General features: G+C 36.2%; 1 protein-coding gene across 1 annotated transcript in view; it reads right to left on the bottom strand.

Annotated features, from left to right (window-relative positions):
- Positions 1-407: 407 nt before the first annotated feature.
- CDYL2 (chromodomain Y like 2) overlaps positions 408-13,956 on the bottom strand; it is a 69,283-nt gene continuing 55,734 nt past the window's right edge. Inside the window, exons 5-8 of the mRNA XM_075510876.1 lie at positions 13,054-13,226; positions 8,156-8,366; positions 7,275-7,418; positions 408-4,955 (exon numbers count right to left, since the gene is read on the bottom strand). Of these exons, the coding sequence (XP_075366991.1) occupies positions 4,797-4,955; positions 7,275-7,418; positions 8,156-8,366; positions 13,054-13,226 (687 nt within the window). The 3' untranslated portion in view covers positions 408-4,796. The remainder of the gene's footprint in view (positions 4,956-7,274; positions 7,419-8,155; positions 8,367-13,053; positions 13,227-13,956) is intronic.

The raw sequence follows: 13,956 nt of genomic DNA, 5'->3' as shown, positions 1-13,956 counted from the left end.
AAATACGGTATGCAGTAGTCGGTTCTGGGCAGATATGCTTTAGGTGACGTGCACGTGTCAAATAGTGGAAGTGATAATGGTGGAGAAGGTGTCCTAGAAGTGTATTTATAAGACAGTTCTCGTCGGTTTTCTTGGATTTGATCATGAAATGGTAGATGAGATGGATCACAAAGAATGATTTCAGAGTTCTTATTGCAGTGTCTTTTAGTGCCCTTGTTTTTGCCACTTGGAAGAAAAAGGTTTTAAGTTTAATTTATCTTTTAAAAAGTCTACCGTATGCCTGCTTTCTTTTAAAAGGCAGGAGTCCATGAATAGCTTTATCATATATAATACAAGGGTCTGTGGCTACTACTTATCACATTTATTCTGATTATGTAAAACTGAAAATCACTGGATTGAAATGAAGTTTCAATGTTTTTATTCAAAGCAGCTTCTCACAATGTATAAATACTGCATATTAACACACATGAAAAATACAACTTCTAAGGCACCCAGAAATGTGTCCATACACTAGTTACAGGACCATCAACAAATAAATTGTGTACAATTTGATCTAGACAGTCAATATTTGATATATCAGAAGATACAAGTCCCTCAGTACTGTACCAGTTTCAGAAAATATTTACAACACTGTGATATAGGGGTGCCTGTACCCTTATAATATTATAATATGTACTCATCATTACAAATATTATAAACTGTTTTAGTCTGTTCCATGGCGTTCTGACAAAATAACTTAAGGGCCTAATTTGCAAAGTTCTACAATTAATTATTTGTGCAAGTTCTGAAAATAAATTTACATTGACATAATTTGTGAATTTTTGGTTCTTTGCTTCATCTCAGAGGTTTGGTAATAAGCCTTACCAATAGACATGCCATCCTAGCTGAACATCACTCCTTTCCCAATAGGTCAGTGGATACATCTTTTCCCCTTACACTTGACATGGATGAGAATGCAGTGTTTGTAGCAGAAAGAGACTATCTGATCTTCAGTACAAATGTCAAACTAGTTCACTGGCGAAGGAACTAATGCTTTGTTAGAATAATGCAATTCTTTGGTCCTTTGTTTTTATGGAAGGCATAATATTTTTATTCACTAAAAATTGAAATCCTGTCTGTGAGTAAGCAAGCTAGTGAATGACTTTCAGTGTAGTATTTAAAGTAGCAGTAAAGAGATTTAATATGGCTTAAAACATACGGTTAATTGGGCAGACACAGATAACACATCTAGGATACCGAGTACCCAAATGTACTATGATTAAGATTGTCTATAAGTCTCTTATGTAAACTTCTTTAGTGTCTCCTAAAGAGCGCTGGCTTTAGCCAGATTTGACTTTTATAGACCCAGCCACACAAAGCCTGAGATTAAACTACTGTGGTTGGGAGCACAAATGCACAGTTTATATATAACAAAGCCCATGCTGACAAGTCTACCTATGTTGTTCGAAAGAAACAACCCGTATTATCCTTTTCACAAGAAAAACTTAAGGCCCTGTACTCTGATTTGCTAACTTTCTTACAGCAATTATTTGGGGAAGTCCTTAGTACTACATAAGCAATTATGTAGCTTTAAAGATTTCTTGTACCTAATGGTAAGGCTTATTCACAAATGCAATACATTTATAAATTACATTTAAAACTGTAAAGGCTGGCAAAATAATAAAAAAAAATTAACAAAATAAAACAAACCCCAACCAAAATTGTCTGTTTATCCCTAACATTAAAAGAGCATTTTATTCTAATGAAAAACTATTGGCACAAAACCATTATATTATAGATTAAAAGAACAGTTAATAGTAGTGAAAAAGATTGCCTAAAACGCATACCCTAACCTACCACAGAAATATAAAAGTTTATATTCTGAAAATATATACTGTATTAAAGTTTGTAAGCTTATTCATTTAAACAGAAATGTACTGAAATAGTAAACTAGAGCAACACTTATCTACAGCAAAAATATACATGCAGGACAACACAAAATAAATTGCTTACCTTTAATATCTACAAATGCAAAACTGTAGATTTTTAAAGATTGTACAAAACAATTTACACAAGAATAAAATAACATACTTAACAACAAATTGCATTTATAATCTTAAATACTGTGAATATTAGTAAAGGTACCCAGACTAATATGTACAGTACATCTAGATATCTGAATACCTAGTAAGGAGAGAAACACAAGAGAAAATTGATTCTGATCTTTAAATACTGGAAAAGAAGCTTTTGACATTGTTATTATTCTTTATTGAAGGGAAAATAGATTCCATGAAAACTAGATTGTAACTGTATAGATATGAATAATTAAAAATGTTAACTATGGTTAGCGCTTGCTTTAATGGAAAAATAATTATAGAAAATGTATTTCAACCATTCCTTTGTCATAAAAAATGCTAAGATACAGATATCTGAAAATTCAGATGAAATGATGCAGTTTAAAGGTCTAACAACTTATGATTCTTCTCTGTTTGAAAATCTCATATGGAAAGCATACCTTCACATTGCTGAGCAGTTTTTCTATATTTATCTACAAAACCCAAGCATAGTATTGAAATAAACTTCCTAATATCTTATTAACACATGACTAGGAGTTATGGCTCTCTGGACAGGAATAAAGGAAATACAGGAAATTGAGGAATCATGGTACTTTCCATCGCCTTTTTTTTTTTTTTTTTCCTTTTTTTTTCTGAAGTCATATGCTGGAGGCCTGATTGTGCAAACACGTATGCATGTGAGTGGTTTTCACTTGAGTAATCCCTCATTTTAATGGGACTGCCATACGTGCGCACATCGGCATAGTAGGGTGTCCTGTGGCCTAAATCCAGCCAAGTCTTTGCGCATGCACTCTGTGGCATTGCTGGCAGGTTGTGGAAATAAGCAAGTATTAGTATAAAACAAGTGGTGCATCTATCACTTCAAATAGTTATTGAAAGAGTTCTGTTTCAGACATTTAAAAATAGGTTACTTGTTTTGATAAGTCTTTTTGAAAACATTTAAAACAGGTTAATTAGAAGCCATATTTTTGTCTTTTTAATGAAGAGTTTCCGTGATAACTTCTGCCTTTAGGGTAATGATTTCCTTAAAATTCAGTGGTACAATCAGGCCATAGAAACAGCACTTTTAATTATTTGTGGAAAAAGAAATATTAATATGTGAAGGCTACTGTTTACTATAATCACCTGTTCATTAACTTTACAAAGGCTTTGTTGAAACTCTTCATGGAAGTACTGGGAGGGAGAAAACCTATCAGCCTCATTTGCAGAGGTTTAAACCATAACCACGTCACTGAGCTCAAGGATGGAGAGCAAGTGCACAAATTACAAAGCAAACAAGTGTGCAAAGCTTCTGCTTCAAGAGGTTTTAATTTGGGCATACTAAAATGGCAGGTGAAGTCACCGAGCATGCTTGTGTTATTTCCATATTAATTGCCTTACTAGCGAGAAAGAAATGAGAGCGATCCAGTGTTCAGAAGTCAGTCAGTGTCACTGAAAAGTACTAGGATCACATTCAAAAATAGCAGATTGGATTTTTGTTGTTTATTGTGGACTGCTTTTATGGATAGCCATAAGTTCTTGTAACAGATGGTGGGGTGGCCAGATGTGGAGAGCTGGGAAAAGCAAAACAAAACCTCTCCTTCCACGCAGTTCAATACCTAGCACCTTGTATAAACTGTTGGCCCACACCCAAAGGCCTCCAGAGCAGAAATTATCTCACACCTGAGGAATCAGGCAACTAGACTAAGGCTCATAAGGATTTGCTTTTAGACTTCAGACCAAAAGGGGATGTTTAAACCTGAAGAACAGTATGATGCCACATAACGGCACCACTCACCCTGTTACTGACATCCGGCTAACAGGAATATAGTAAACTTAAATAAAGCATCTTGTTGGCAAGCCCTTCAATGCTCCTCAAGAAGGCAGAAAGTGAAGAGAGACTTAGGGGGGACTCACTGTTTCAGAATCCACTTTTTTCCCCTTAACCCTGGCAAATGAATCTATTTCCTACATTTTTTGTACAATTTTGCACATAGAGGAGCATGCACGTGGCTGTTTCTTTTACTGCCCACAGCATTCTGTGTGTTTTCTATCTATTCTTTATTTTTCTACACAATTTGCTGCTAGAAATGTGTTAGCATTCTCATGTGATGCCATTAATTCAGTCAAGGGAAGTATGAAAATAAGATCTGTGATCAATAAACAGCTGAATATGAACACAAAATAAATAAGTTAAATAAATTCAACAAAGAAAAAAATCCTAGCAGTTTTTGTAAAACTAACTTTACATATTATACATATAAATTATCAGATTTTTCCATTACACTGTTAGAACTTAGAAAAAAATAATTAAAATATTTCTAAAGTATGGTGTTTGGGTCTACAAAATATTGTGCTGACCCAGTTTTTAGATTGAGCCCTCTATGTCAGCCCAGATGTGTTGCAACAGCAAGAATAAGTTAAGAAGGACAGAAAATAAATCATTACAGATGGTGTGCCTTATTGGGCCTTAGTGGTGCTTCTCAGCACATGGAATGTATACTTTTTTCTGGATGAGCATGTGAAAGATGCAGCCCTCTGTAGAGATTATGTGCACTGAACAAGCCTGCCTACATCTCGGTTACACAAAATCAAACCAGCTACAAGCAGCTGTGTAGCTCACAAGGAAATCGACACAACCATATGTATTAGGATACACTGTCACAAATTCCTCAATGATGCATTGCCTCTGCTTTTCAAACACAGGTAATGTTTGACTCTGTTCACAAGTGGAGCATTTTCTCTTTAAGTTAGGCCAAGACATCAGACTTCATAAATTTTGTCTTGCAAGTAGCTGAATAATGAATCCAGTCCTTTGGAAGAACTCCACAGCTGTTTTAACATCTGACATTCTTTCTCATTCACATCTTCAAGTCCGGATTTCAGGAAGCTACGCACGAGACATTTGGACTCTTCCAATACCTAAAGCCAAAATATTGCTCAGTATTTTATTTTGAATCTGACAAAATTATTATGGATAATGGCATGAACAGCATTTTTACACTATTGACTGTTTTACAATCTAAATAACACCTTTGGGCACAGAAATTAGATCTGATTTACAGCCCTAACTCCACTTGCTGATAGTCAGCATCTTTAAGAATTAAGGACTTCTGAGGTTTATGCCTTAGTGCCAACATTTTTAAAAGGAATGAGGGATTCTGAAGTACCTTAGTTTATTGAAGGTCTGCCGTGAAGCACTAGAAGGAGCTGAACTCCCTCCTGTTCAAAATGTGATCCCTTGAAATGAAAATGTGTGAGGCATGATATATTGGCTACCTGTTTTTTTGAAGGTAGTCTTTAAGGTTATAGAGGTTGGAAACCCAAATGTGGATGTCCATCGTCTTTAACAATTTTCCCTCATGCCTGACTTCCTTATCAAAACAGAAATAAACAGGAAATTTTTATTATAAATAAAAACAATAATAAAATAAAAATTTATAATAAAAATACCTGCAAATACCTTTTTAAGTTTATTTATTTACATTTTTATAAAAGTGAAATATTTTATAAAAGAAGGGTGTTAAGCAAAACAAGCACCCTCTGACTGTGTTCTGGAGTTAGATTTGCTTAGCGTATACAAGCAATCATAAAAAAATCACCTAAGGTTTTTACAATGGAAAGCCCAATCTCAAGCCCTTAGTAATCGCTCTAAGGTCTTAATGGCAGGAACAGTAAGTCCATGGTTGCTCCCATAGTTCATCTTGTTTTTCCCAGACCCATTTTTAGACACATTGAGATTGCCTTCTTTAAAATTCTTTTTGAAATATGTAACACCAGTATGTATCTCACAAGGAACCCAACTAGTCAAACAAAACCATTAATAATTCATGCATTATTGATTTTTTGGGGGCAGAAGACTCAGTGTAAATTAATACAGTGTTTATGGTAAGGGAGACGTGTACTCTCCACTCAGCTTTGTCAACCCCTACATGTTAAGCCCAGTTCTGATCTGTTTTAGGTTACAACACTGCTATTCCAAAATCGTATTTCTCTTTAACTCAAGTAAATGGTGTTAATTGCAAATCATGGGGCCTGTGTATTTTTTTTGGTCTGTTTGTGAACAAGTATCCACAGTGAACTTGGATGAGCTCATCATATTCATTGTTTTTGTGACTTCAGCCTGATTTGCATTTAGGATCTCAGAGAGTAAATCTAGTCTTTGACAGTTTTAACTCTCATCTTTGTCCACAAGTTAGCACCAGTCTTCCTAACAGGTCTCAAGAGAAAATTTCATTGGCAGCCAGTAACAGTGAAGGAAGGAAGAATTCACAGTAAGGTCCAGAGGTTTTCCAAACTCATATAATACATGTTATATCAGCATGATCAAATAAGCTTAGGCTACATTTCCAGAGAGTTTCATTCTGAATGTCTTTTGTGAGATCTAATCTACACTTCATTTAATTAAAAATCTCCTGTGTCTCTACCTTCTCTTTTACAACAGATCTTTTAAATGAAACTGAGGGATGCTAAGGCAGTTTCAGGCACAGGAAGTATAGCAAGAAGCTGCAACAATTTGTACATTAGTTAGTGCAGTTTTATTGCAGCCAGTATCACTTTCTTCACTGCATTTTTTTTAAACAAGGATGTGCCCAGAATAGGAGTATATCTGCCTGAAGGGAAAAACCTTAGGAAGTAAAAATAGGAAAGGATTTTCTTTCAACTTTTATGTACACAAAAGGAAAGTTATAGTACACTGTGACCAAACTGTCTTCAAATCCCTCTGTGTCTGGATCTCACCTCTCCTTCACAGCAGAGGTTAGCTGGCGCTATCCTACCCTTCTGGTGCACTGTGTAGAAGAACATTTTGCAGAATCAGGAACTATGCAGGTGCAGAAAAGAAGGCAGAGTCAGCTGAAACATAGTAGGCCAGGACAACGTGAAAGGCAAATATATTTTCTTACTGGCCCTACAGAGATTTCCCAGTACAGTTGTATAGTTTCAGACTCTTCCACCTTCATGAAGGAAACCTATGCTAAAATCCCCTTTCAAAATCTGAGGCAAAGAGGTTCCACTCATATTGAATAAATGTGAAGATGGGGAAAGGAAACAACCCTCCCTGCCCCTGAAAAATGGGAAACCACGAGCTCACTGATCTCTATCAAGGTTTTCTGTTGTTAGTCCTCTTGCACAGGTATGGTTGTGGAAACTGAGGACCCACCTTTCTGATGTGATGAGCCTTGGGAGCACACCTTGCCTCTGTGAAACATAATTTAATCACAAAGGAGTTTGATTCCTTACCACTGCACTGCAGGATGCCATTTCCTTCACTCGTAACATCACTTCTTGGCTAAAAGTTGTTGGCCAAAATACTTGTGACACTAGTCCTCTGCTGCAGGCTTCCTGCGCTGTCAGCTTTCTCCCACAGAACAACATTTCATTTGCCTGTGAAACCAAAAGATTACTTGTGATCTTGGGTTATTAATTCCCTTAAAAAATTTTCCATGCTTGCCTGCTATTTTCAAGATTAAATTTACAAATGGTCTCCTGTATCTTTCCATACTGCAAAATACTTAAAAAGGAGTTTCGGTAGCTATTTAAGGATTGTGCAGGTGGCCAGAGCACAGCATGGGTTTCATTTAAGAGAAATGTGCTGGCACGCATGATAAATCTGTATTGCTGATTTTACAAGAGTAACTGTCAGTGATACAGTGATACTGTGCCAAGAGTCATGGAACCTAGTATGAAATACTTTGTGGGGCAAATTCTGCTTTGTTATACTGGTAAAAACTAAGCAACCTTACTGGAATTATTATGGTTCGTCTTTAGAGAGCAGAGAGCAGTATCTTGCTCTGTTACTGCACAATCCTAACACAATACAGACAAGTACTTTGCAACATTATTCTGCTAATGCATTTCTTCCCTTTTCTACCATGATCTTGACAATCTTTGCTTCTTCAACCTGTGTTCAATCTTTCTTGTGTACAGCATGTGTAATATATTGAATTCTGAAGTCATTTTGTGATAAGAAATTGGTAGGGATTAGATGAACTTTCCACAGATTTCATTTCCATTCATGACAATTAAGAGAAACAGTTGTTTTCTGTTTTACTTTTTAAAAAGAGAACGAAGAGCATGAATTTAAGGAAGGTTCTTCAGCAATTTGAGGTGGAAAACCTTACCAGTGCAACACCCAGAATTTGTGGGAATGTGTATGATGAGCAGCCAGCTGGAGTGAGTCGGATTGTTGCATATGGTGTCTGAAACCATGCCTTCTCACTTGCCCAAACGATATCACATAGTGGTAAAATAGAAGCTCCTAAACCAAGAGCAGGGCCGTTGATAGCAACCACAATTGGCTTCTTAAATTGAATAAAAGCTTTTACAAAATCCCTAAAATAAAAAATAAAAGAAAGATCTTGAATACAGAAGTAACACTTAGATAAATACCCAAGCTTAAAGTACTTAATCTGAAAACAAATTAGAACCACAGATGAACACAATAAATGCCATGGCCCAGTTTTATGAGGTCAGAATTGCAAGATACTTTTCAGTTTGCACATGGAAAATTTTGCTCATATTTAGTTATTTAATCTTTCTGAGTACCTGGGATATGAAATAGTTTTGTATATGTTGTATATGAACTGATTAATTGGAAGGCACTGACTGTTGTACTTTTTGCAGAATGGTTTGGTTAGGTTTAGTTTTACTTCTGGACCAGTAACTCATGAGTTTGTACACATAGCTCTTCTCAGTTTGCCCTGCAATGGCTAGTATGGATTCTGACGATCTGGTTTGGCTAACTTGATGAACATTTGATAGCGGAAAAGACAGGAAACTCATAGGTGGATTGCTGAATATTTTTTTTTTTTTTCAAAAAGTTCTCTTAGGATCCTATGTCAAAGGTTACTGCAAGTCCCATCAATGCATTGGGAAATAGTAAACATTTATGGCACACCAGCGGAAAGAACAAAACCCACAAAGGGGAGTCAGAGAGAGAGAGAAATGTTTGAACAGGGAAGGAATTAGGCGAGTGATCTGTTGGGTCTTCATTGCAAATGTCTTCGGCAAAGACATAACAAAGTAGATGCCCTTGCCTGCCTACAACAGTAAATGTGAAGCGATGGGAAATAATGGGGAAGTAGATGTGATCAGATTCATCTGGACGAATGAACTAGAACATGTTAAATTCTGTGCAATGAGGAGGTATTTTAAATAAGTTACCTACCAGCAACTGTGGAAAGACATCTGTTGAATGGAACAGCCTATACACCAATTAGGAAAAAGCATGAGCGTAATTGTAGGCAAATTATGGGCTCCAGCAGCTCACTGCACAGCAGGTATATGGAGGCAAACGAGATGCTCAGTTACTTTAGAAAAGAGACATGTATAAATCAAATTCGAAACAAAAGAGGAGATTCTGTTCCTGTACTGGGTGTTTATTAGATCCAGAGTGCATCTTTGCTGACAGATTTTAGGAAAGAATGTTTTGTCAAATGTGCCCTTTGATGAGTCGCAGCTCTCCCACTGAGGTCAAAAAGACCTAGACTTCTGTATCTGAGAACAGGAGGTGTGCCTTGCAGGTTAAAGTGCCGATTTGGCAAAAAATGGAAAACATACCAAAGATACGTATTTTATTGGACTGAAGTGCAAGGGCATTGGCTATAGTTTAAATGAAAATGAAGAGTCTGAGGTCACCCAGCATTAAATGTTCAATGAATGAGTTCTGTTTTTCAGGCTATCTAGTAAAGAGTTGATTTTTGACCATGGGAAAATAGACACTCGTGGGAATTGATGCAGCTCTGTTCACACAGTGAGTAATGAAATAGAAGATCAGAGGCAAGACAAAGAGTGAAATAAGGAACATCGTATTTGTTCAAGACCATTTCTTTCTAGAGGATAGCAGGGTTAAGGAGAATTGTGGTTCATTTTTGCTTGCAGAAGCAATGCTGTTTCCTTATCTCATTATTTCTTTGGTTGTTTATGGTTGAGTAATGACTGTGGATCACTACACCTAATTAACTCCAGAGTTCTGAGAACCTTAGTAGTTAAGCAAGTAAGCCTTCCAAGTAGGGCTGCAGATGGGAACAGGGATGTGATGAATGATACATAAAAAGAACAAACTATGGATAAAAGGTGGCAGCAGATCTGAGGACCACGTGGCAGCAGAAGAAAACAGTGTTGTGGAGAAAAGCAGGAAGTGTGTGATGATAAATGGGACTGGAAGTGAATATGGAAAAGCAATTGGGGATGTGGAGAGGAAACGGTTAGATGATGAGGAGGAAGAACAAAGCAGAACACATTAATGGAGGGGAAGGGTTGAAGGAAATGTAAAATCTTCATATGAATGAGCAAGGAAGGGAGGACCTGGAGATGAGGAGAACATTGAGAAGACACAATGAGCATCTGTCATGAGGAAAGGATGGGGAGCACAGAGGATGGTACAATGTAATGGGCATGGAACATGCCACCTATAGGATGGGGTGGAAGGCTACAATATTGGGAGCTTACGAGGGGAACAAATGCCTGCATTTGGTCTACAGAAGCTGCAGTGTCCAGCACTCTACTTATCTGTGTTCCCTCTTTGGTATGTTATTTGTTTCAGTGAGTTGTCTTTGTACCTAGAACCTGGCATGTTTCTATGTCTCCGAACCATGCGTTCACACACGTAGTTTCTAGGCTAGAAGATCCTTGTTTCAATTCAAGGCAGCCTTTGAAAAGGACTTAAAATTAATTGTAACTGTTGTTGCACAGCAGAGCCAGAAGCTCAAAGATAGGAAAAAGTGTCACTTGAAGGCTTTTGGTTTTGCTAGAGGATAGCTGGGAAGTTGACCATCGAATACGCTTTGGGATGCTCAGATACCTCTGCATTGTTGCAGCAGTCTTGCTGCAGGTCAGGGCTCCTAAGTATGTCAAAGGCTATAAGGAAGTTGAGCAAGTAAAGTCGTCGTCCTTTGTTTTCTTCTGAGCACACTCAGAATTTTATGTATCGGGTCACATAATGATGCCCGACTGATGGTGTGAGACTGATGCTGGGAATGCCTTCCAACGAGTCTTTCGACTGCAGGGCTCTGTAGGCCACATATGCGCAGCTGCAGTGCAGTCCGTCTGTCTGCCTTTTCCCTGCTCCAGGAGTGCAATGCCGGACACACGTCTGGATGATGGCAGCTCAGGCTGATGGATCTGTGTTCAGTACATGGAGGGAAGCTACAGTGCCACACATCTGTGAATTGCAAGCCCCAAAGGCAGTGGATGAGGACAGGCATCAAATGAATACATCGTTCATATGAGATGAAACTTGACGGGTATTTAAACTTCAGTTTTAACTTGTGATCAGTATATGAGATCCATACTTCAGAAAGTGGAAACACATGGTAATCAAGATTTTAATTTCATTTTGATAAAAGTCTAATGATGTAAAGCAGTGGAGGCAGAGAACCATTAATGTGTTTTAGGACATCCTAACCACTGAAAAAGCGAAGTGTACATTTTTTTCTACTCTTCTTACAGTATATTTTCCATGAGTTGAGTCCTTTGTTCACAGAAAGCACAGAGAGTGCTAAATGGAAAACGTAGTGTATTGTTTCCAGAAGTACAATAAAAATCTATTTCCAGTGGGCCTGAAGATGACATTCCTGACAAGGAGCAGTACATTGTACCAGTATTTCAAGAGTGTTCTGTGAGTCCAAGGATGGAAAAACTGAGTATCATAGTCTGGCTTATACTCATTTAAATATTGAACTGATAAATATACCTGTATATTAAATGTGTGTAGATAAATGTATACATATATAACAATACCTATCTACACAATATTTACATGAATGATATTACATTTGTATCTTCTAATGGAGTGTGAGTGTGCCTGTGTTTTCAAACAAGACTAGTGATTTTCTTCCCTCACGTTTTTTTTGGTTCCACATTATTAAAAATCCCTCACATTAAAAAAAAATAATAAATTAGGATGTGTCCTTCAAAGCGTTTTTCTTTTTTTAAATATCACTACATGATATTCAAGCATAGCTAGGGTCTTAAACCACGTCATAATTTATTATATTTAAAAAGTACATTTTAAATTTTTTCAAAATAATTACTACTTTGAGAATTTCAAAAGTATTAAACTGAGAATCCAAACTGATCTGCAGCAGTTGTAACCAAGATAATTGGTGGTTAATACATGTCATGTAATAACTGAACCTGATCTTATGTTATACTAATATATCCAAAATGTAGATCTGTTGTAAAACAAATTATTTAATATTCCTTCATAGAATTGTTGTATAAAGTTTTAAAGCTCTCAGAAGAATAATATTTATTTGTAGGAAGTGGAGGAAAAAAAAAGGGACCAAACCCTCTCCTGGTACAGACTGGTGAAATACCATTGGCTTTAGTGGAGTAATGTTGATTTATACTGGAAGATCTGCCAAATATGTATAAAGTATACCTTGTGGATAATAGAAATATTTGGTGATGTATTGTGCAGATTGAGTTGTAGACTGCATGTCATAAACCCTGGATTTCTATTAAGGTAATGTGATATATGTAAGGAAAGTCACATTTTAGTTATGAAAATAAAACTACATTTACATATATATTAAGTAATTTAAGTTTAAGAAAAAGAGTGGAGACCCTTCTAATAAGGTTCTGAAATACAGTGGCAGACTGCTATTTCAACAGAATATGAGTAAGCCATGGATTCCCATTTGTACTGAAATTCATTAAAATGATGAACATTAAAACAAGTAAAATATCTGCCTTTCAGGAACCACTTTAGAACATGAAGCAATAGCTAATTTGGAAAAACAACAACAAAGTTGTATTTGAATTTGGAGGAATGATTTGAAATATTAAATACAGAGAATTGGAATAAAATAAATCCCTATGGATATTAGCACTGGCATAAATGTGCTTTCTTTTTTAATAAGGAAAGGTCCAAGGTTCTTCTTACTAAACAAATTTGTAGGACTATAATTAGAATGCAATCAACACTTAAATATACAACATTTTTGGACCTGATAAATATCTTTATAATCACACACTGCATTTCATAATTTAGAGATCATAGGTAAGCTTGGGTCACCTTATAGCTTCTGCAATCCTAGTGCTTTCCTTTCTTCTGTCATTGGATAACCTGCCAATTAAATATGAGTAATCTAGGCCACTACAGAATACACTTCCCACTGCGCTGAGAAGTAAGAGTTTACTGTCATCAGCTGATGCATTGCACAATGCTCTCCGAACTTCCTTCATGATCTGTGGATAAAGAAAAGTAAACAATTCGACATGCATGCCGTTGCAATATCATTTCCCTAGTTTTACAAACCTTATTGATTTTGAGAGACTTAAATTTTGGGCACTATTAATACTTACATCAATTATATATATTTATATAATTTTAATATACTTAGAATGATAACACTGAGAGTTTACAAAATATTTTATATTTGGAAGTGCTTTGTTGATGCTTACTAATTCAGAGTTTTTAGGACTTGGCTGTTCTTTGCTTATTCTATGGGAAATTCTAGCCAGCTTATGCTATTTGATTGCAATTTAATAATTTCAAATATCACTTTTTTATTTTCATCGTGTATATTCAGTGTACATCACTGTATCCTCAGTAACACGATTTCACAACAATAGCCTATTAACCTCAACAGGTTGTAAGCAAAATCTATAAACCCCAGTTTTCAGTTCTTCAACTACTTTGGTTTATATGACTTCAACCAGAGCAAAGCAGGACAAGAGGACATCATATACATCAACATGACAAATATATTTTTCATTTTTCTGTGGTCAGTGATATTGTTAAAGTCTACAAATTTAGAGCAAAAAAGCCACTTGAAAGAGAGACATTTTGACTCTGATTTACAACTGGATCAAGCTATTAATTGCACCATAAATCAAACCTAATCAAAATCTGTATAGAACTGAGCTGCTGGTCTTGTAAGAAAATGGCCTTTCATCTGAGCAGAGAATTGTTTTT

Source organism: Mycteria americana, chromosome 8, assembly GCF_035582795.1.
Source record: "Mycteria americana isolate JAX WOST 10 ecotype Jacksonville Zoo and Gardens chromosome 8, USCA_MyAme_1.0, whole genome shotgun sequence".
NCBI classification, from domain to species: Eukaryota; Metazoa; Chordata; class Aves; order Ciconiiformes; family Ciconiidae; genus Mycteria; species Mycteria americana.
The sequence above is the reverse complement of the archived record's forward strand: the minus strand, read 5'-3'. Positions and strand labels throughout refer to the sequence as shown.